Raw genomic sequence first — 25,481 nt, forward strand, 5'->3', positions numbered from 1 at the left:
TACTTATTCACTTATATTATTTGATTGTAATCATCCACACATGCAAACATTTAAACTTTTCAAAATATTTGAGATTTGTGTTCTTAGCATAGTATTCAAATAATGATCTTTAGGGACTCCAAAATACAAAAACAACCTTTAAATTGAGTTTTTTAATTAAATATTTTGTATTTTAAAATTTAAACCAATAGAAATGTTCTGTAACATTATATTTGGTTCATTGTATTTTCCATCTGCCTTGACCAAATAAATATAACTTGTAGGTTACAACACTATAAATTAGAAATTATTCGATAATTGCCATGTACTATAGATCAGGTCAGCATTATAATAATTGTACGCGAGACGACACATGACACGTATCAGGCTTGGTTGAAGCTGCATGCACAGTTTCAAGTCTATAGCTCATTTTTCATTCTCGATAAATTCTACAAACAGACATAGAAATCTATTGCTATAAGTTAAAACTTGGTCGTTATAATTTGGGATTATCAAAATATTAATACTTAACAAAGTGTTTCAAATACCACAGTTCTCAAAAGAAAATACGATAAGATATCAAAGAACATGCCACAGAACGGAGTTAAGAGTCAACGTATACTGCAATCCTGCACCTGGCGTAGAAGCGCTAGCCTTGACTTATCAACTAGTCAGGCACTTCCGTTTCACTCCAAAATGGGCTCGTCTTCCCTCCAAAATCATAATTATCTCATAACTAACACTCAATCAGTAATTTTCAGGACGTCTCATCGGACAGTAGCAGTGGAGTGTATAGCGTCTCTTCAAATTGTGAATTTGTCTCCCATTGAAGTTTGAAGTGTTTTATTTTTCATTACATTTTAGAATAGTTTTTTTTTGTTAAGTGATCTGACTATTAAACTATATATTGTGAAGTTTTCTCAATAAATTTAATGTGAAATCTACGTCCAATAACTTCCAGAGGTAAGTTTGAGAAATTGATTTTGTAATGGGTACTGTGAAGATGAAATTGCTCTCAGATTAAAACGTATAGATACCCGAGTTTTAAATAACCACAGACTAACCACTAGAACTAAAATAACGGGAGCCACATTTTTATTTAGCTGGTTTATTTTGTTGCTTAGGCACAGAGCTGGATGGACATATGGGCTTAAGTGGCTATAGCCCAAATCAGCAAATTTCAGGGAGCGGCAAAATTTTGCAGAGAGAAATATACATAATGTTTGTGGAATAATTGATTTTAGTACACGATGGAATTTTTAGGCAAAATTTGAATCTATTAAAATTACTTATAAAATTATCTTAAAGTTAGTCCAAATAGCCCATTGGGGGTTGTAACACTCGCATTGGTAAAAACATTCGGGGTAATTTTTAACTTGTGTTAAACTGAAATTATCTTCGTTGTTGAATTATGCTCATAGTTCAATTTCGTGTTTATTGTGTTCGGATATAAAACGACTAATCAATTCGTAATAGATAATATAAACCAGAACTGTTCCGAACTGAGGTGGCTGATTAGCCGCATGTTCGGCTCTGCCCCCTCTCTTTCTCTTCGAGAGTTATAATCAGCCCATGTTGGTGGCCCACGAGGAGCTCGTGAAAACAGACGAGCTCCTCACGCAGCAGCAAAATGGGGTGATCGCAACCGGCGAAGAGAAAGAGTGGGGAAGGAGGGGCCCCTCCTGCCAACTACAGATAGCCCGTGTATTGGAATAGTGGAATGAGCAGTCCGCGCGTTCTCGCTCCGTACTCCTCTGAATTTAATTTAGTTTAGTACCTGGCAAACCTATTAAAATGTATCACTGTATTTTCAAACCCCTTTCCGTAGTTTAGTACAGCATACATATATTTAAATTACATTTTCAAAGCTGGATTACAAGAGTGGGGAAGGAGGGGCCCCTCCTGCCAACTACAGATAGCCCGTGTATTGGAATAGTGGAATGAGCAGTCCGCGCGTTCTCGCTCCGTACTCCTCTGAATTTAATTTAGTTTAGTACCTGGCAAACCTATTAAAATGTATCACTGTATTTTCAAACCCCTTTCCGTAGTTTAGTACAGCATACATATATTTAAATTACATTTTCAAAGCTGGATGCTGCACGATGCAGCACAATTAAATTTATTTCATTAAACCTTGATTTTACAACGTAATTAATGACAGGCAATTAATCTTGTTTACATATAAATAAACCAATACAATGGAGTATCGAAAGACCGAAAAAGACGTAAGGAAGTCTAATGTAACAAAGTAACCTCATTATATACAGTGGCGTAGCTAGAAAACATTCGAGGGTGGATTAAACATCCAGGAGGATTAAAAAGAGCCCTACTCGCAAAATTTAGCAATTTGTTTGTTTAAAAGTGAATTCTCAATCTAATTGTACTTTTTAAATTTTCTTAGTCATTCAAATGTGATTGTAAGCATTCATGCTTGCAAACATTTAAACTTCTAAAGGACAGGAATTTTATTCAGTAACAAAAAGTTAAAGAACGCAACTGTTGTGTACTTTTGTGCCTACATTGTAATTCCTGTTTTCATGAATATTATGTTCGTGTGTGGACAATAGTATAAAAAACAAAATGTGCAAGCATATCCATTTGGTGGCTCGCTTACTCTGTAGCAAAACTGATGAATTACCTTTGGAAATGTATGAGAGTGGGGTTTTGAAAATTGACATCTATGATGATACGAACTTAAAGGAGCAAGTACTAAAAGAAATCTCATGTGACAAAAACAACAATCCTAATGACGAGGCTCGCACAAAGAGAATTTACGAAAAAATGACATCCTGATGGAATACACGTAAAGAAAAACAACTACTTCAGACCAAAAAGGTTATATTGATAAACATTTCACACAAATTTTAACTGCATTAGATGCAATGGCCACTACTGCGCAGATACCAGTTAAGGTAGGTCCAATCACTTAATGACCAGTTTTAACTAAACCACTATTTATTGTTTAGTAAAGTTGTAAAACTTAAATTGAATTAAATTTAAAACAAGTAATAGCAGCTCTAAACTATGCGACAGAAAATTCTGTCAAATTTGTCGACTTTATGTTTTAGGAAGAAGAGTGTAACAGAAGGCAACCAGGCAATGCCAATGTTAATAAACAGAGACGTTTTCTTTCCACCAAAAAGAACAAAAAACCCTCGCAGAGAGGCCTCACAGAGGATAAAAAGTTAGACATTTATCTAGACTTAAGCTTCTGAGTGACAATGGCAGACTTCAATAAATTATATAAATTAGTGTAATTGTAATATTGTATCATAAATCTGTATATTCGTAGCATTAGAGATCAGTAGGACTGAATTATTTTCATCATATTTATTACATAAATATTTCTGTAATATAAGTGTAATATTTCTTACATAAATATAAGTGTTTAAAATTGTAAACCAAACATATATGATATATATGATCTTAAACTGAATTTGTCAGTTACATTACTATAATATAATTAGGACACTAATTGTATTAATAATGATGTCACGTGCTATATTAGTGCTCTTTCACACGATCCGGCGCGCGCCGTGCGGCGCGAGCCTGATGCGGCGTTGGGCTATGGGAGTAGATGAGTCTTTCCACACGACATCAGGCGCTCGCCGCACGGCGTAGACGCCGCGCGGCGCACAAATTCCGCCGGACTCCCCTACGCCTGACACGCGGCGTCCACGCCGGACTACTCTGCGAAGGGCTATTGTATCATATTGGGGGTTTCACACGGTCCGGCCCGCGCCGCACGGCCCAACCTCTAGTCTTGGGTTTGCCACTGGAGAGTGAAGACGTACGTATACTTCGGTATTGTTTTTGTTCAAGTGTTTTGTTTTTTTTTTTTAAGTAAAAATGAATGAAACATAAGAGGTAGTGGCAGTCGAAACTGATGAAGATATTGACATGGAAAAAGTCATAAAGTTCATCAAATAATTTGATTGACATACGAAAGTGAGAAAAGAATCTTTCCTCACTGTTCCGCAATGAATTGAATAAAACTTTGAAGGACCCAGAAGTATGTCGATTTTGAAGCAATGGGTGAATCCAATACCGCCTATTTCTTCTTCTTCGCCGTCTCCACAGTAAGTACATGGCTAGCACTTTATTCTTCCGCGGTGTTAACATTTCAATAGTTGAGCATGTACTGAACAGTCAAAACATGGGAGCGCCGCGCGGCACGCGCCGGACGAAACCGACCTCGTGTGAAAACATTCAGCTTCCCAAGCGAGCGCCGCACGGCGTGCGCCGGATCGTGTGAAAGAGCACTTATTACAGCTTTTGTAACGTAATTATTAATTTATTTACTACCAATTAAGGACTCCACATTATAATATCTTGCTTTTGCCCTATTAATTTGAATAGCTTTCCAATAGCACAAAAAAAATATATATTTACCGTCGTTTTAAGCCTATATGCAAAATATGATGAAGTTGTGACACTTTATTCGTTGTGCACCATCTCACATTTTGTAAAGTGTCTTTGGAGTTATAAAGAAAGTTCAATATTAATATAATTAATTCGATATAATTTCTATGTTTTGCAGATATGTTCGGATATAAAACGACTCATTAATTCGTAATAGATAATAGAAGTCAGAACCGTTCCGAACTGAGGTCGCTATCAGCCGCACGTTCAGGGTTTGTCGGAACTGCTTGGCTCTGACCAGTGTTGACAAATTTTCGGGATTTATCGGTACTGCTCGGCTCTGCCCCCACTCTTTCTCTCCACCGGTTGTGATCACCCAGTTTTGCTGCTGCGTGAGAAGCTCGTTGAAAACAGCTGTGTAACCTATCACATAATAGTGATCGGAGTGGCTATATGCCCAGTCACCGGTCTTGGTTTCAAAGAACGGGAACGACTATGACGTCACAGACTGTGACGCCAAAGGTTTTGAAGTAGCTCTAGCACTGTGCATTGTTATTAAAATGGGCGGGTTGTAGAATGTTTAGTTCTTTTGAACACTTGAAAACTTTTATCAATTAATAAAGAAAATACGGACCATATTCAATTAAGAATAAGTGATTCGAGAACAATTTTGCATTTCATGAAGAACTATATTTCATGAAATAGGTCTATACCCTAAATATAGTTACTCAATATTGTGCACCAAACTTCATAGTTGTGATTAAACTCCATAAGTGTGAATACCAACAAAAAATTAAATTACAAGTAGCCTACGTATAAAATTGTAAAATCTTTAGAAATATACAGTGATCTTATCCTTTGGTTATAAAGTGCACAGTATTGATCCGTGTAAACATTATCATGCAAACTTTATAAACTAAATATTTAATTTGGATGCTTACAAAGACCTATTTGTCACATTTTAGTAACAGCATTATACCGCATTGGTGACTTACGTCCAATCCCTCTTACAACTCTATTAAGTGAAATTACTTATTTTTACTCATTTTTTGAAAGTTAATAAATATTGTAAGTTCTCAGTTAATTCCATTTTAATAATTTTCTTATAATGCATTCTACGGGTTTATTTTAGTTTGCCTCTCCTAATTATAATTAATAATTCAAGTTTCATATTTAGAGTCAATTTTAGGAATTTTCATGATCGTTTTTGGTTAAATAAGAATTTTGAGCTTGAGGAAACATCAGTCCCCGAAATTTATTGTACAGTAAATGGGAAAGCGGAAGGGATTGTCGTAATGAAAAAGAACTGTCTGTATCATCCACTTAAATGCATTAGATCTACGACAGTTGTGCTGGGTGTGAGATGCCATCAGTTGTTTCGTTGAGATGTCGTATACAACTCTTATAACTTTCTCTAGACTGTTATTGCTTTAACGCAATTTTCCGTTTTTGGCCAGTCACATCTTAATGAACATATTCAGGCTTCTTTTTATGGTAAGTCATCAGCTCAATAAATTCTTTCGTGTAAGATGCCAACTTTTCTAGATAATCCTATCTGTTATCGTAATGACACATCCCTGTGTTTTTATAACAATGAATGAGAATTATACATTGATGTATAACATTTCAAGTTCAAGTTTAAGTGTTACTTTACATCTGTTTGACTCATCCAGACGTTTGTATAACTGACAGTATTTTGCCGAAAAACAATAGAAAAGTTATGTAGTGATGTACACTGTATGCTATATACTTTTAAACTGTACCAAGATCCCTTCTATAAGAACTTACAGTCCTGCTAAAGTTCCGATAATACATTAAGTGATTGATTAATAATAAAACTATTTTTAATCGGTAAATGGGAAGAATTTTCAAATATCTCAAGATGAGAGACTAATTTCCCTCTTACCACTTACATACAATATACAATGAAATCATAACCATTTGAGTGTTATTAGTACATAAGCCTAAAACAAATGTTTCCAGTTATTTTATGCTATTAAATGACATACATATTTAATATGACAAAAATTATTTATAATTAATTATGATTTCTCTTAATGACTATTAATTGAAACATTCCAGTAAAATTGCGAGAAACAAAACTATATCTTAATAAACTACGAAGTGTAGATTCTGGTACATGGTTAATTTTTAGTTATATATTTCTTCTTTTTAATTTATTTAAGCGTACACTTTTATTACATTACCGTTCAATACGTTACCAAACGCATAATATGCAATTAATAAAATAGTCTACAAATTGTGTTTTTTATATTTCTAAGGCAGTGGTGTAAAGGTGACAGTTGTTGGCGCCCTTTCCGTTACGTCACGGTTGACGTCACCACCCATTGCCCGTCTGTCTAATCTACAGACGGTAGCCGGCCATATAGCCACAGCGAATAGTGATATTATCAAAGTAGTTTGTAGGTTATGTTTTAAATAAGTTATAAAATAAATTATTTTAAATTTTGAAGTAAAGATTTACACTCTTACTTCATTATGATTTGTAATAGAGTGCTACATAGTTACAAATTCAGTATAAAGACATTGCCATTTGTCACAATCCCGATAAGGAAAGCCTCTTCTGAGATGATAGTAAGCTATGTTACATATAATCATTATATTGGACAGAGTACGATAAGCTGACCCGGATTTTTTAATCAGTTACTATAAACATCGATGCATAATATCCGAATATTAACTATGAGACTATCAATTGATATGAGCTACCTATAATAACAATCGTGTTTGAAATTAAAATAATTAGTTTAATATACACAATGTCAATATAATTAAATAAAGTAACCATAAGGATCAATCAAACAAATTAGAACAGGAAAGGGAAAGTTGTATGGAACTATACCTCTCCTGTACACATACTGACAGAAATGAACTTCAAGCAGGTCAGATAGTGTGCCGCTTTTTAAACTTTGTTTCATAGCCTACCATGAGCTTTTGAATCTGGGTAATAGCACCAGTGGGAAGACTTTAATAAGCGACCTACACTTGTTATTCCATTGTTTTTATCAAAAAAATCGATCTCCAATTTTGATGTGTAAAAATCGTACATAATAAGAGTTATAATAAATTACTGTAACAAGAAGAATCTCCTACATTACAATTTTAAAAACATAAATTTAACACTAAATTTACAAAACAAAATCGCCAACTATGGCCTAGATTGAGATATTCAAGAAACTTTACAATATTTATAACTTGCCCAGCTCATCAATGAGTAACCCCTTTTGTGAAATGGGGGAAAGAATTCTCCTCATGGGTTACCAGGAGCCAAAACCACAGTTTGGAGCCACTGAAACAAATCTTGTCACTTGTGTGAAATATCTCACATATTTTCCTCATATTCATCGCCATTTTCAAAGCCTTAAAATATTAGTTACTTCTTGCTGTTTATTGTTTACATTAAAATTACTATAACTAATAAGTATAAATCATATGCTAAGTTAAGTAAATTGTAACTGCATTATTCCTTTGGATAAAAATATCAAACCATTGGATAAAAAAAAACCAAATTACGAGTGTAGGCCGCTCATTAAAGTCTACCCGCACTAGTGACTAGGTCAAAAGTTGTGACTACCATTGACGGTAAATGCACAAAACCATTCACTCAACCCAAAATATGCCTTCCAGATGTCTGTGGCTATGGTTTTTCACATAATGGATTTTTCTGCACCACGCCAACATCTTGAAGTCAAGAAAAACACATTTTATCATCTTTAAAGCAATTTCATTAAATTGACTGTTATTTTGAATTTGAAAAAGTCACTTATCAAAAAGTAAAGTATTATTCACTATCTGTAAAAAGTGTTTACAGATGATATAAGTTAATAAATTTCAAATTGGGTACGGTCCAATAAGCGGACCCGGTTTTTTATATCGAAGAATATAATCATCGATACCTAATATTCGCATATCGAATCATAGACTATCAATCGATATAAAAGTAATAACAATCATATTATGTTTAAATTAAAATGTGAATTTAATGATAACAAATAATAAATGAACATAACCAAAATCAGGGAAACTCATAACTTTAACTAAATGAAACAGAACGAAAACGTTTTTACTAAAGTTGTGTCCACCATTACCTTCTTTTTTTGCATCTGAAGACGACCATGTTAGCTCCTCTGACAGTTACATTTGTTACCTTTCCACAAATATCACATAATGGATTCTTAGGTACTAACCCAACATCCTGAAGCCATAAAAAACATATTTTATCGTCTTTTAAAGCAATTTCGTGAAGCTTTCTAAGATTGACGGCCATTTTAATACACAATGTTACGTGAAATTTAAAATATTACCTTAATTGTATTATTTGAAAGTGTTTACAGCTGTTCATATAGATTATTTAAGTTGTTAAAAATAATTCATCAGTATCGATTGATTATATCGATGGTTATGATTAAGTAATATCGTTTGCCAATGTCGATATAAAAAACCGGGTCCGCTTATTGGACCCTACCCTTCAAATTTATTAATGAGTATTGGTTGGATATACAGATGGTTACAATTTAGTAATATCATTTGCAATATCAATATAAAAAACCAGGTCTGCTTATCATACTCTACTCATATCTTATTCTATCAAAGCAGCGTACTGTAATGTTAGCTCTCATGAAAGATGTTTGAATAATACCAATGTTGTATTTTTGTATAGTCTAGGCTAAAAATAACACTATAAATATTGGCTTAGGGACAGCCACTACACAATCCAAAATCATCATCTTCAATGATAACATACTTCTGAGTATTCTAACTGTCATTTTTACCATGAATAATTTTGTGAAGAAAGTATTAAAAAGTACAGAAAAATTAATAATAACTGATATTTAACTTATTATCAGGTCAAAAAAATCAACACGTATAAAGAACTTTATTTGACCAACTCAGAACTTTGTATGAAGGTTTTCTTCATATAGATTAGGAAAATTGCCTAATTCCTTCCAAATATCGCAAATGGTTTCAATGTTATATGTCTAGCTATGTAAAGATTCTCTAAATCCAAACAAAACAATGCAACCAACACTTTTGAAATAATTATAGCTTTTCTCCTAATTGATGTATACATGTCACCACCCATAAGGGAGTGGTGTCATTTTATTCAGGTTTAAATGCTCTTTCTTTTTATCTACAACACTTTGTTATAAAATATTATTTTTTTAATAATCAAAATTTTGATTTTCTCAAACAGTAAATCTATTAAAAATTAAAAAAAATTTAAATTAATTAATTAATACAAATTTATTTGTTTTATATAAATAGTTTATGCTTTTGGTGATTCTCAAAATATCAAAGTGGGAGGCTAATGGGAACACCAAAAGAAAGAGCATTTAAAACTGAATAAAATGGCATCACTCCTATATTTTTAGCTCAATTGGAGAAAATCTATGGTGATTTCAAAATGTGTTGGCTGCGCTTTTCTTTTTGTAGATTTTGAGAAACTTTACATAAGTATTATAACTGTGAATATGTGTGAGATATGTAGAAAAAATTTGGCAATTTCCCTAATCTATATGGGGACAATCTTTATAACAAATTTCATCAAATTCTGAGGTGGTCAGGTTTATACCCTATGTTGATTAATATGGAATGACCTTATCATTAATTAGCCTTGACAACATCAACAAACTAGGGAACAAGGTGGGAAATTTTGGGTGAGGGGTAACCAACAATTTGGTGTAAAGTAATAAAAAATCACCAACTTAACTACCAGACTGCCATACCTACCTGAGGGCTAACCGTTCTACCCAAGAGTACTGTTTTTAATCTAACTGGATTCTTATTTTCGGTAAACCAATTTAAAATCAAGTAATCTAATTACCTGCCCGTTGGATGTATCTGAAGGTCAACTGCCCTTTCCAAGGGAAACACTCTACTTTAGAACCGACCAACCTCCTTAAGGTCCAAGTGGCTTGCTTTTCTGAAAGCACTTAACACAGATAAACTGACGGTTGGTCTTTTCTTTGGTCTATAATAATAATAATAATTCTTTTATTGCATTTTGGCAATAAGACATTGCATTACTAGTCAGGTTTAAGTTATTAGTAAAAAATCCCTACTTTACACATTCATACTTACAATACTCATTCAAATATACATCTCTTGCCCATTCATACCAACATTCATTCAACATAAGACTCGGGCTCTAACTAATGAATTTTTATGTAAATTTTGATTCCAATTCTCCCAGCAGCCAGCCATGAACTCTTCGACAGAATAAAACGCATTCGACACCAGTAGGCGCTTCAGAAGAGCTTTAAACTGGTTTAAATTATCCAATTGTATAAGACCCGTCAGGGAGCCAATTGAGAAAGCGTTTGAAAGCCACCGTCCTATGCTTTTTTGCACAGTAACTCTCTTTGCCTCTAGTTTCGTAAGAGTGAATGTCACTACCCCAAATAAGAACACATTTCGATTGACAATACAGGGCAACCTCCAATATCAAGAGGCAGGGCAGAGTCAGCAATTCGAGCTCCCTGAAAGCATCCCTGCACGACTCTCTGATGTTTAATTGGGAAATTATTCTGACAGCTTTTTTTTGTAGTCTGAATACTCTTACTAGATTGTATTTGGCACAGCTGCCCCGAAGTCTTAAACCATATGTCAGGTATGGATAAATCAGGCTAAAATAAGCCATTCTTAAGACTGTGAACAATAGTTGGCAAGGTTACGCAGGACGTAGATGCCTGAAGTAACACGAGCACAGATATAGTCCACATGATTGTTCCAGGTTAAACCTTTGTCGAGGTACATCCCTAGGAACTTGGTAGAGTCAGTATTCTCTAAGAGCTCATTTTCTACAAAAACTGCCGGGTGGCTTACATCTTCATTTTGTCGGAGACAAAAGTTGATGACATTAGATTTTGTACTGTTTGTTCTTAAGTTGATCTCAGAAAAATTTTGAATGCATCAATTGACAGCAATGAAGGATTATGAAGTCAATAACAACTTTATTGCCACCAGCACCCGATGATCTACTAAACACAATCTTTTGTAATTGTACAAATGGCTGTGGCGGCAAATGTGGATGTAAAACAATTGGATTGAGATGTTTTAAAGCTTGTAGACATTGTCGTGGTCAGTCATGCTTAAACGAAGAGTCCAAAGAAAATGATGAAGTTGTTGATTTAAATACAGCAATTAGTCCACTAAATGTTTTGTCAGCAACTTTTTATGAAGTTGAAATTGAGGATATCGACAACGAATGAATATAAAAGAAAAGTATATACAAAAAAATCCCCCCCCCCCTATTTCTCAATGTACAAATAAATAATTATTGAGCATAAAATTAAAAAAAAACTTATTACAGATCATGGATTATGCCTACAGGAGAAACCATGTAAAGAAATAAACGCGCCTTGCATTTTACCTCAAAGGTGGTGCGGAAACGAGTGCATCATCATAATGTAGTCGCTTTCTTAGCGCTCTAGCCCGAAAACGGTTGACTTTACAGAAAAATGCAAGAGACATTTTTTGTAGATCATCGTTTAAGATATCATGTAAGATAGATAACATGCACATTGACAAATAGGATTCCACAGGGCGTGTTGGTGTACAGGGACTTCAGTGGCATGGCTTACCACGGCACACAGGGCTGATAAACCCTACCATTAATCTAGTATCAATGCCCCTCATTTGATACTTGAAAAGGAAGGTTATTAATAAATAAAAGAAACAGCACAGGTCCAAGGATTGACACTTGTGAAACTCCTTTAAGAATGACAGCAGATGAAAAGTTATGTAATTGCATGTAATGCAATTGTTCTTATATACATAAGTTATTTTAATGGACTGGGTTCTTCTGCTATCAAGCTTCACAAAAAATAAGTTAATATCCATTAGGTCTAAGGCTTTCTTTAAACCAAAGAAAAGACCAACCACCAGTTTTTCTGTGTTAAGTGCTATTCTTGGTCTGTATTAATGACTTGCCGTCATTCTCTGCCACAACAATCTTGTATGCAGAGGACTCAAAATTTTTAAATACAGGCAATAGCATTGAGGAACTAAACACTCTTAACACAAAATACTTTATTGGAAGCTTCAAGCTGGTTTAAAAACAATGGTTTCCATCTAAATGTATCTAAAAACTCAAAATATCCTGTTCAGTTTACGAAAATCTGTAAACTCTCAAAGCAATCTATCTAATCGTGCTAAATTCTTGGGAATCATTAGTGACAGAAATTTAAATTGAAATGCCCATATTAATTATCTTTCAACTAAGTTATCTAGAGTGATTTATCTCTCAGACGGCTTACACTCTATGTTAATACAAATTATGTGAGAACGGCTTATTTTGCCTTTTTTCAATCCATTATAAGGTATGGACTAGTAGTCTGGGGCAATGAAAGTAAAATTAATAACATTCTTATCCTTCAAAAAAATCTATAAGAATTATTACTAACTCACAGCCACTTGAACATTGTAGACCTCTTTTTACTATTTGTAAAATTCAGACCATAACAAACCTGAATCTTTTTGATCTTATGAAATATTTCTTTCAAAATCTTCAATTAGTAAAGCCTAGCAGTCTAATACACTCACACAATATCAGGAATAAAAATGCTGCATCTATTAATTTTAATAGATTGAGCAAAACTCTTGAAAGCCATTCTGTTATTACACTGAGGGTATACAACCATTTGTTACCCTTAGTCCTAAAGTACAATAAAAAAATATTTTTGAATAAATTTTATATATGGCTGTTAGATAACTCATTTTATGCACTGGACGAGTTCTTCCGATTAAAAAACATTTTATTTTAAATTACCCAATGCTACTGGCTGTATTTGAGTATTGTGGTTTATGTTTGCGTAACTTGAGATATAATTAATATAAGTTTTATAACTGACTTTCCTATATTTATAATGAAAGCTGTAATGAGACTTTGTCAATGATCTTTATTTTATGGCAATAAAAAATGTTGATTGATTCATGTACTGTATCTTAAGTGCTGGTCATGGACCATAGGCTGGGAGTTGGTATAGCTGACGTAATAACTGGGAGCGGACCTGAGCATGATCACTACCGTCTAGTCTAGTAACAATAATGAGACATAAGTTGTGTTTGTGTGTGTCTATGCCTGTCTATCATTAACATATAACAGTTGGCCAGAACTTGCTAATGTACGATGAAATATCTTACTTCAATAGTTTTTTTTAAATCTTCTTGTAGTAAACAATTACAAAACAAATTAATGTAATATGAGTAATATAGTCATGCTCACAACTTTTCTTGTTTCATTACTGATTCACTTATCAATCCGTCTTCTTTCATGAAATTTCTTGGAAATTAAAAAAAATTAAAAGTAAAAGTAAAGAATGTCCTATTTTACCAGGCGAAGTACATATGAAATTACATATTACATTGACAAAAACTATTTACAGATCACATTGAACCAGTATGCAAAAAGGTAACTCCGGAGTTTTTTATCTTCAAAACAGTTTCTTTAACTCTGGACACGAAAGGTTTCTTAGGTTTGGTATTATGTGCTAATTTACCCCTACCTCAGGTATGTTATAGAGATGTGGTGATATGAATATGTGAGAACAGGTTTGCTCTTTAAACTTAAAAAAGGGCTGTTTGAGCAATTGTTATCTTCTGTGTGTGGTTCTCTTATAAGCCATATTTCCCAAGAAAAAAATGAAATATAACAATATCACAATTCCAAAACATAACACCACTTACTATGAGAAACGGTTGGTATGAAATGGTTCTAGGCTTTTCAACTTACTGGTGAATTTGCTGAAAATTGAAGGTAGTCTGCGGGTGTTTGAGTGGCAGTTACATGAGTTGCTGTTCCAGGGTTGCCATTACAGCGATGAGGATTTTCTGCTCCAATAATGTTAGTTGTATAGCCAATTGTAAAATAAAGGTATCATATTTTCTAATACTAACTTTAAGTAGACTTTTAATTAAATCTATATATAAAAGAGCTAACTAATATAAATGTTTAATTGACAAAGATATTTCATATCTAATTTGATGCTATTATGTGGATTTTGTAACTGTTTCAATAAATATTTTTTTTTCTTTCTTTCCCTTCTGACAAGCATGGCCAACCTGATGACTTGTTTTAACATGTAATGTTTCTTCAATGCTATTGATGGATTTGCTCATAGGAATTTTAACAATTTACCAATGTTATAAATTCTTATAGACAATAACAACAAGGCCAGTTACTATTAGCCATATAACAGCTAAGTTGTGGCATCACCATTACCTTGCTGTCTTAAAATATTCAAGAGGCTAAAGTGATTCCTTTATATTTTAATCAGATACTTTATAACTATTTAGTATTAATAATTAGTAATGATTATGAAGTTATTTTGTGTTTGAATAAGTGCCCAAAAATGATAATGTTTGTTTTATATTTTACTGAATTAAAACACAGTCATGCCTATGATAGCAAAAAGTAGTTGTCCGTTCACTCTGTTTGCATTTTTAACTATATAAATTTGTTCTACAAAATACGTATTATATTTATGTACATACATATATATATATATATATATATATATATATATATATATATATATTTATATATATATATGAAACCTGAAGATAGATCAAATTTGGAATAGTTTTACTATTTTGGATGTTTTTTTAAATAATATTTTGTCATCCAATACTTTGGTTTAAAAAATATATGTATTTTATACTTGAATAAGCCCCCAAAAATTTTTATAGTTATTCTATATTTTTCTGAATTAAAAAAGTCATATCTATGATAAAAATAAATTGTTGGTGCACACTGTTTGTATTTTTGAACCATGTAACTTTTTTTCTACAAAATATTTAAAACCCTAAATATATGTTATGAAACTAGATACAATTTGGCTATTCTGGATTTTTATTAATTTGTACAAAAACAAACCATTTTTGTTATCCAATACATTAGTTTAAAAAATATTTTTCTCAAAAACAATTTTTGAAATACATGCTATCAAATTCAACACAATTTTTTGAATTGATTTTGATTTATAAAAATGAATTATTAAAAAACCTTATAAGTAAAGGGTAATACAAAATGGCCTGTATAGATTATTTTGAACTGCCACTTCAAGGTTTAAAAATTAAACTGGAATGGTATTCAGAATAACTTATTTGTTTTTCGTAAGTTTGTAATTTAATAATAATGATCTCTAATTTGTAGCATATTGCTTGAAATAACTTTATGGTATTTGTTACAAAATGTTGGCTCTGCATTCTTGGAAAGTGATTATATTTTATATTCAAACTCTTCTCTAGGACCAGACTACAAAAGTTGACAAATACACAATCAATCATGCTGTGGTGGGGAATGGAAAGCACACAATTCTTCTACTGCCAGGAGCAATGGGTAGGTGAATGTTAGCATTTTCTCACTTAGACTTAGTATGGAGTAACACCCAGGAAAGAAATGAGAGGGTTGGGAATGCCCTCCCAAAATTTTAAAATTGAAGGTTTGTCAAGTTATGTTATAAATATTTTAAAACCTAAACCATATTAGGAGGAAATACTAACCTTCCAGTTTACATTACTCCTCCGAAGTTATCAGAATCGTGTCTTTAACCTCATTACACATAATGGTTTCAAGATATAACATTCAAGTACTCTCTTTTTTTGTTGCTCAAGTATAACAGAGCTCATCAAAATTAAATGAAACATGAACCAGTTTTAATATTTAAAAAAGTATAAAATATAACTACAAAAATTAGGTAGCATCTCACAAAGTGAATATAGATTTTTTTATTGGTGGGAAGGGCAAACTAATGCTTTAAATATTCTTAGTCATTTACTCTTTCCTCTTGAGCTCCATTTAAATCTTGAAGTGGGATAGATGCAGAAATCTGTTTCCTATACTCTCCTGATGAGATCATAATAAGATCAAAACAGCTAGAATATTCTGTACTGTTATGAAACACTTGTCTATGATGAGCAGTTGTGCACCCAGAAATTTTCTCTGGGGGTTATCCAGAACACTGAGGAGTGGGGAGTATAGAAAACCCCCTAAATCAGTAGGGTGTTTGGGGTTATCTCTCATGAAATTTTTTTAATTATTAGGGCCTAAAATCTTTATTTTATAACTTCTGAACTAGTAAAAATAGGGCAAAGATCAGGTCAGAGTGGATAAAACTTATAGTAAAACCACTCTAACCACCAATTACCAGGAATAAATACAATTTTCTGCAACCAATATAGTTTATATGAAGTGTATTTAACTAAAACAAAATTTAATCATAACATTAACCAAATAGTTAAGTTTAAATCACAATTCTAAATCTATATCTACTCTAAGTTCTAAAAATGTCGATAACCAAGTTTGTAAGTTGACTAACAAACTAACTAATAGAGCTGCAATAATGGGAGTTGTATTAAAATTTAGTTTGTTTATTTCTGTTGTTTTGAAATATAAAACTGTTTACTAACGTAACTTCCACTTTTAATATTGATGGAAACAAAAAAAATCTGTTTTTGGTACTTTTTAACAAAAACTGCAACTTTGAAAATTGTGATCCGATTAAGACTAAATATTTGTAACAGATAGATACAAGTTTACTGTAATTGAGTATTTAATTTTAGAATAATATGAAAATAAAGTTTTTAAATTACTATCTTAACTTTTATTCTTGATCGGGTGGTTCACAAAATTTGGCATTGGTCATGATATGGAGCTCCTAGTCATTATCTTGATCGTGTAATTTTTTAAATCACTATTTAAAACATTTAATTTTTAACACAGATTAAATTGCATGAATTTTGTTAATTTGCCGTAATTGGCAACTGCACATTTGAATGCGCAAATCGCCAGACTTCCCAGACAGGTGTTGCTTCTTAGTGATAACGAATGAGAACAGACTAACACAGAAAAGAATTGGACAGAGCTCGGCAACTCACTCACTACTGTGGCAACTCATCACGTCGGGATTATTGTAACTGTTACTTTGTACCGGGTACTCCTCTGTCCCGAGAGTACAAGTTACCACAAACCGAGAATACCTGGTACAAGTATTCTTGGTACTCTTTTACGATAGACACTTTACATGTTTACCACCCCTAGAGGCAACCAGAGGCAGGGATAACTACCGAACTGGAAGACACAGGACGGTAGCTCACGAGCGTTTGCCTTCTCAGGCAGGAGTTCGAATTGTCAACAACTTGCCGAATTCTGAAAATTAGAAGCTGATAATAGTACCTTAAGAGAACATTTTAATCCGGATAACTCTTATATAATAAAAGTTTGAATGAAGAATTTAAACAAACCCAAAGTTGAAGTAACAATCCAAAACAAATTATGTAGGACAAGTGTTCAAGAACTCTGTGCAAGTGTAGAAATGAGCATAGCTGATTCTACAAACTCAGAACATACTTCCCACCCCATAACATCACCCCAGGACAATGTTAAATTAGCTAAAGATATGAAAACAATATGACTGAATATGGCAAGAATATATGAACATCATACATTAATAATGGAAAACAGTTATTGTAAATTGAAAACAAATTTTAACTATAGAAGTCGCAACCATAGGATTTCTGATGATCCTATTCTATTTGACTTTAACTCATGATTTAATTTTACACCCTAAGATTTGATATATTAACGAAAAGATGAGATTCTAAACTTAAGTTTTTGTATATAAAACTTAACTGAACGTTCTTTATTTGGCTTTGAATAGTAAAATAAAACTACAATAATTTGCAAAAATCAAAATTTACGGCAGTTAATGGTATTGACGAAATTAATTAACTTCATTCATTTAAAATTAAATTAATTCATTAAATGCCATAGAAGTTTTTGTTTTAGAAACTTCAGAGTATCATCACTGAAAAGTTCTAATTCTGGAGCAACTGTAGTCAGTTATGTTTTTATGTATGGATTAGTTTTAATATAACAACATTTTTAAATTTTGTCAGTTTTAATAATTACATACAAATAAAAGTTTCAATAGCCGGAAAATCGATGAATCTTATTTCATTTTTAATGTTATTCACATCAAATGAAAGCCTATGATCTGTAGTATTGTTTGATTTTCTTTGTAATCGTTATCAGTCAGCAGTCATCGTAACAGCTGTTTCGAAAGTAACCATTTTATAGGTTGTTGCATTACCTGATGCAAAAACTCTGTCAGTTCAGGTTTTTATTGTTTTGTTTGCTTGATGTATTTTCAATATTACAGTAACATATCACTGTCTTTTATTTTGACACATAAATTAAAAGTGTTAAGTCATATTGTTCAATAAATATTTACATTTTTATTTCTTAATTCATTTACTGTGTTAAGTCTAGAATGATCTGTAAAGGACTAATTTCAATGATTCCAGCATATTTTAGAATAAGAAAATCAGTTATAGATTTCTTGATACATTAGTTGATAAAATATGTATATTAAAATTTTATTCATCAATTTAACACTTTGTCTTTGGAATGGTGTTTCAAGAATTGTTTCCCTAGGTCAGATGGCCAGCGCTGCCGGCCATTACCTTTTCAGTATAAGTTCAGTAGATAGCAGTACTAGCCAACTTAATACAAAGAGTTAACATCATGTAAAGTCTAAAATTATCATATGTCTCTGCAGGAACAATGCAAAGTGACTTTGCCCCACAATTCAGTGGTCTGGACAAGACCAAGTACACGTTGGTATCATGGGATCCCATAGGTTATGGAAAGAGTCGACCTCCTGAACGAGAATATATTCCTGACTTCTATGTGAATGATGCAGAGGTTCTGGCTAAATTAATGAAGGTGAGATTAAATGCTTTGGTACTGTTACTTGGTTTTATTTTTCAGTCAATTTTTATTCTAAATTTTGGATGTTAAGATTGGATAATTTGGTACTGGCGCTATAGTTTAAATTTTTAGTTTGTGTATATTCTAAATTTTGAGTTTAATCTCATTAATTTATTGCAAATATGGTGAAAATGATGGTATGGAATGAAAGTGGATAATTAATAAAAATATCAGATGGATTGTTTGGATATATGTACATAAACATGTATTATATTTGAAGAGTAGTGGTGAAAGACTGTTTTTTATTAATCTTTTTAGTATTCTATAAATTGGACAGATTAGATAAACTATACTTACATAAAAATAGTAGGCTACAAATTTTGCAATAGTCAAGTATTCTATTCTTCACTGAAAAATTCCTAAGTATAGTACAGTACCACTAGTATTATAACTTATATTGTTATGTGTTATTACTAATAGTTTTCTATTCTATTGGTTGTCTATAAAGCATGTTGAATTTGAGACATGTTGTTTCCAGAATACTTTGGTTTATCTGTTAGTCATGAATCTAGTTTGAGTTTGAAGGCCAGTGAGGATCATGAAAATTTTGTCCCAAAAGGGGCAAAACATAGTTTGGTGCCAGGCCAGATGGCTACTGTGATTGGTCTAGTGTTGTGGCTTGAGTTGGAAATGGACGGTACATAAGGAATTATAGAAGGAATAAAATTTGTCTCCGTGCATAAAAAGCCTCAATTAATTGTTTTGTTCTTCTTATTTATAAAAATAAGTGCAAAGTTTTTGTGACAGTAATTGTGAGTAAAATGAAAGTAAAAACCCATGTAATAAATTAGTTATTTAATGCCAAACAATAATTGTAAAAAAATAGTTAATAGCCTATGAGACCAAGAAAACTATAAGGTACCTCAATTCAACATGTACACTGAATATTTTAGATGTTGTTCTTATGTATTGTCTAATTAAGTAATTAAAATAAAAAACTATTAACTCATTGTGGGTGGCAAAAACTTGGCAGCAGAGTTTGTGATGATTACTCAGTTTACTCAAGTTGTTTTTTTTTGTTTCACTAAATGCAATTCCAAAACATATTTCTACATTGCTTATACATTTCTTAGATAAATAAATCTAAACTAATAAATGGTAAAACAAAATATTTTACCCACATTTATTTGAAGCTTTCTATCAGCAATAAATTAACTATCTGCTATCTGAAGGATGGAATTTTTCCAAGGTCATTGAAGACTGATGAATTTTGTTACCAAGGGTAAAGATGCTCTTCTAGAAACATTAGGTAACAATGATAATTTATATTCTGCAAAACGCTGTAGAGTCATTATACTGGTGGTATCTGACCACCAGTATAATAACACATGAACTCAGAGGAAATCATGGATGAGTATAGGGCTCTAAGGCAGAACTTGTAGAACGCAGTTGTCCTAGACAAGTATGCCAGATGGGAGGAATTAAGAAAAGATATCAGTAATAGTACTTGAGGGACTGGTTTACAGAGTTGTTCTTTGTAGCTTCAGCACTCAGTCGACTAGCCTAAACATAAGTGCCCCCGTTGTTGACAGCATAGTAGATGCCCTGTTCCCAACCTATCCAATCAGATAGCATGGAGATATGCCAAATGACATTAGGAGAGATCTAATGCAGGTTAGAGTTACCTACCTCGATCAAACAAACCATATTGTTATCATCTGAGGAGTTACTAGGCTTTCTTTTGAAGTAATGCAGAATCTGGTCTCAGGACCAATACTTAATAGTGCATTAAAATATTACTGTATACATTATTTCTTTCTATATTTAGTAATCTACTGAACACATTACAGTTAGTAACAGTACTGTATTTAAAAGTTAAATGTATTTCAGTTTAAACCCGCAAATTCTACATCCAAAGTCGGCTGGTTACGGTACCATGCAACCATGATTCTGAACTCTAATAATTGCTTAAATAATACCTCCAAGATACACAAGAATTATCTTGTTGTGTCCAGATGAATCATAAACCATACAAAGACGTGTAGACAGCTTGAGAATACGTGAATGCTTCAATCTGTTTATGAGACTGTTGAGCAGCTAGATTACTTGCAAACAGATTTCTTTTCAATGCTTCTTGTAATTAGTCAACTTCTTTGATATAAAAAGTATCTAGTTTATATATATTTGTGTCATATTGACATTTCTTTTGACAATCTGCAATATGCAACAGACGAAAGGCAAGCTTGAGGCTGTGTACCCGGAGAGACCTTCTTGTGTACTGTCAGTACTATATAAAAAGTGCTGTGTAAGCATTGTCACTTTTACATTAATATTTTCTTTGAAAATTATGCAGAAAATAGCATATATACCAATATTATAACCTAGACCTGCAAGAATGTCTGGTGGTCTTGTCAATGAAAGTAACGTCACTTAGAGAAGCTGGGCAAGCAGCAATACTCTGGTGGAGTGGAGTGCCTGAGCCTTGTTCCCCTCCTGTATAATATAAATAACCAAACCAATATTATTCAGGTTGTTCATGATAGAGTGTCACAAACTTCTGTGAGTGATAGTATTCTTCATTTCAAACAGCAAAATTTCATATAAACATAGGTTGAGAAATGTCTCATTTAGCCGCACGAACTATGTTTATATGAATTTTTTTTGTTTGAAATGTAGAAGTTAGTGACACCCTTTTGTGAACAAACAAGGCCTGTATATTAGGCCTGCAAGAATTTCTGGTAACTTGTCAATGAGAATAACGTAACTTACAGAGTTGTTCTTTGTAGCTTCAGCGCTCAGTCGACTAGCCTAAACATAAGTGCCCCCGTTGTTGACAGCAACTTACAGAAGCTGGGTAAGCAGCAATACTCTGTGGTGGGATGGGGTGACGGTGCGATCACAGGTACCATCCTGGCAGCCTTGTTCCCTTCCTGTGTACACCGGCTGGTGCTGATGGTTACCATGGCTTATGTTACACAGGAGGATGTTGACATCTATGAGAGTAACGTAACTTACAGAAGCTGGGCAAGCAGCAATACTCTGTGGTGGGATGGAGTGATGGAGCGATCACAGGTACCATCCTGGCAGCCTTGTTCCCTTCCTGTGTACACCGGCTGGTGCTGATGGTTACCATGGCTTATGTTACACAGGAGGATGTTGACATCTATGAGAGTAACGTAACTTACAGAAGCTGGGCAAGCAGCAATACTCTGTGGTGGGATGGAGTGATGGAGCGATCACAGGTACCATCCTGGCAGCCTTGTTCCCTTCCTGTGTACACCGGCTGGTGCTGATGGTTACCATGGCTTATGTTACACAGGAGGATGTTGACATCTATGAGAGTAACGTAACTTACAGAAGCTGGGCAAGCAGCAATACTCTGTGGTGGGATGGAGTGATGGAGCGATCACAGGTACCATCCTGGCAGCCTTGTTCCCTTCCTGTGTACACCGGCTGGTGCTGATGGTTACCATGGCTTATGTTACACAGGAGGATGTTGACATCTATGAGAGTAACGTAACTTACAGAAGCTGGGCAAGCAGCAATACTCTGTGGTGGGATGGAGTGATGGAGCGATCACAGGTACCATCCTGGCAGCCTTGTTCCCTTCCTGTGTACACCGGCTGGTGCTGATGGCTACCATGGCTTAAGTTACACAGGAGGATGTTGACATCTATGTGAGTAAAGTAACTTACAGAAGCTGGGCAAGCAGCAATAAGCAGCAATACTCTGTGGTGGGATGGAGTGATGGAGCGATCACAGGTACCATCCTGGCAGCCTTGTTCCCTTCCTGTGTACACCGGCTGGTGCTGATGGCTACCATGGCTTATGTTACACAGGAGGATGTTGACATCTATGAGAGTAAAGTAACTTACAGAAGCTGGGCAAGCAGCAATACTCTGTGGTGGGATGGAGTGATGGAGCGATCACAGGTACCATCCTGGCAGCCTTGTTCCCTTCCTGTGTACACCGGCTGGTGCTGATGGTTACCATGGCTTATGTTACACAGGAGGATGTTGACATCTATGAGAGTAAAGTAACTTACAGAAGCTGGGCAAGCAGCAATACTCTGTGGTGGGATGGAGTGATGGAGCGATCACAGGTACCATCCTGGCAGCCTTGTTCCCTTCCTGTGTACACCGGCTGGTGCTGATGGCTACCATGGCTTATGTTACACAGGAGGATGTTGACATCTATGAGAGTAAAGTAACTTACAGAAGCTGGGCAAGCAGCAATACTCTGTGGTGGGATGGAGTGATGGAGCGATCACAGGTACCATCCTGGCAGCCTTGTTCCCTTCCTGTGTACACCGGCTGGTGCTGATGGCTACCATGGCTTATGTTACACAGGAGGATGTTGACATCTATGAGAGTAAAGTAACTTACAGAAGCTGGGCAAGCAGCAATACTCTGTGGTGGGATGGAGTGATGGAGCAATCACAGGTACCATCCTGGCAGCCTTGTTCCCTTCCTGTGTACACCGGCTGGTGCTGATGGCTACCATGGCTTATGTTACACAGGAGGATGTTGACATCTATGAGAGTAAGTCAGTATAGACTTCTCACAATTTATTTTCTTTATCTGATGGTTTGTTGATTTCAAGACCTTTAGTTTCAGTGACGTTTTTTTATTCCAAACCTTATATTTCCTATATTCAAGATCTTTATCAGTCATTAAGCAACATAACAAGTTACAATAGATTTTGTCAAACTATTAGGCGGTAATGAGTAAAAAATAATAATAATTTTAGCACTATTGACATCTTTTAAAATTAACAGGAACATAGCAAAAGGCATGAGAACTTACAAAACTATTAGATAATAGAGAATAGTCATATAAAATTATTTAAGTAATAATGAAAGCAATATATGGTAGACAAAAAATCCTAAACACAAATTGAACAAGAAACACAAAGAGCAAAATATACAATTAAAAACTAGTGTACAATGTAACAGTAATAAATAGTATAAATATTAAAAATGTGTAAATTAGGTGGTTATAACTTAAAATCTTAAAAATATAAAAGTTAATATTTAATGTTAACTCAAGGTTAACAAAATAAAATTAAAAACTTAAGGGAATAATATCACAAGTCAAATATTCATTCAGAGTCTTTAAGCCTTTGGCTTACAACTCGTTTGAGCCTATTTACATTTACAATCAATCCATCCTTGTTTTGTTAATTTATTAAATAGTTTTATTTTCATGTTGATATAACTACTTATTGTTTCTCAAGCGTGGTCCTTGGCAGTTCTAACATGTACTTTTTTCTATTTTTCTACTGAATTATAGAAATATATATATATTATATATGATCCAAATTTTCCATTCACTTTGTGTTTCTAATACATAATATTTAAATAAATAAGTGGTCGATGTACCCCCATTTAGAAATGTAAGATAACGGTCATAGGCGCAGAAACTCAAATCTTGGGTATGTTACTGGGTCAGGCATTCCCTCTTTATGGCAACCACTGAATAAACGTTTTAGGCTTATATTGAATAATGGATCCAGTCAAACCTCATTAATATTGAGGACTGGTGTTCAACATTACAATAGAAGTAAGTAATTTTATTTCTTTTTAAACATCTCAAAGTTTTTCAAGATGTTCTTTACATTTTAAGTCACTACAAGTTAGAAAAAGTCTTAGTCTGTTGAGTTTTCATATTTTTTATGAATATATTCCATAACGCTGAGAAGTAAGTTCAAGGTTGTGGACAATAAAGTTTGCAGAGTATGCACCAGCTCTTACCAGTGTTCCATAAATCAGTTTCAGAGGTAGAAAGATAAAAGTGGGTCACCATTGTGTCTCATACTATTGTTTGTTCCAGGTCTGAGTAAAATCGTCAATTAATTGGATTTTGGTATGTTAAAATATTTAACAAACTATTGTCTTTGCTGCTAACCTGCAATTCCGTAATTCCCATATTTCTGTTTATAATCAGGCCTAAAGGACATCAGCAAGTGGACACCACAGTTGAGAAGCAAGCTAGAGGCAGTGTATGGAGCTGAGTACCTGGAGAGACTATGGTCCAACTACTGTCAGTACTTCATAAACTTGCTTAGTTCCCAGAATGGAGAGGTAAAGTAACCCCTCTGTCAGAATTGTTACTTATCCAACAGTGTTCTGTATTCTTTTGTTTGTAATAGCATAAAGCCAATTGAAAAAATATTTCACCATTCGGAGCATAATGTGAAACCTTGATCTGCCAGTTCAAAATATCATAGAGCTAAGTGTATTTTTACGCAAAGTATTTTATTTTATTCATAATAATAGTCATATTGCCTAATTACCATCATATTTTGTGTTGTTTCTGAATACATAAAATGTGAATTGTAATTTTTTTAACACTTACCGTGTCATGAAATGACAATCACTTACAGTATCATCCGGTCTCACAGACCT

At 33.7% G+C, this 25,481-nt stretch overlaps 1 protein-coding gene across 3 annotated transcripts in view; it reads left to right on the forward strand.

The window, feature by feature from the left end:
- Window positions 1-4,656: 4,656 nt before the first annotated feature.
- LOC124367796 (valacyclovir hydrolase) overlaps window positions 4,657-25,481 on the forward strand; it is a 29,240-nt gene continuing 8,415 nt past the window's right edge. Inside the window, exons 1-6 of one of the 3 annotated variants that reach the window (XM_046824916.1) lie at window positions 4,657-4,773; window positions 6,740-6,936; window positions 15,613-15,703; window positions 18,924-19,090; window positions 22,055-22,076; window positions 25,021-25,157. In XM_046824916.1, coding sequence (XP_046680872.1) covers window positions 6,841-6,936; window positions 15,613-15,703; window positions 18,924-19,090; window positions 22,055-22,076; window positions 25,021-25,157 — 513 coding nt within the window. In that variant the 5' untranslated portion in view covers window positions 4,657-4,773; window positions 6,740-6,840. The other 2 variants (XM_046824924.1, XM_046824932.1) reach the window with 2 other exon arrangements.

The sequence above is a fragment of the Homalodisca vitripennis genome, chromosome 1, assembly GCF_021130785.1.
Source record: "Homalodisca vitripennis isolate AUS2020 chromosome 1, UT_GWSS_2.1, whole genome shotgun sequence".
Taxonomy (NCBI): domain Eukaryota; kingdom Metazoa; phylum Arthropoda; class Insecta; order Hemiptera; family Cicadellidae; genus Homalodisca; species Homalodisca vitripennis.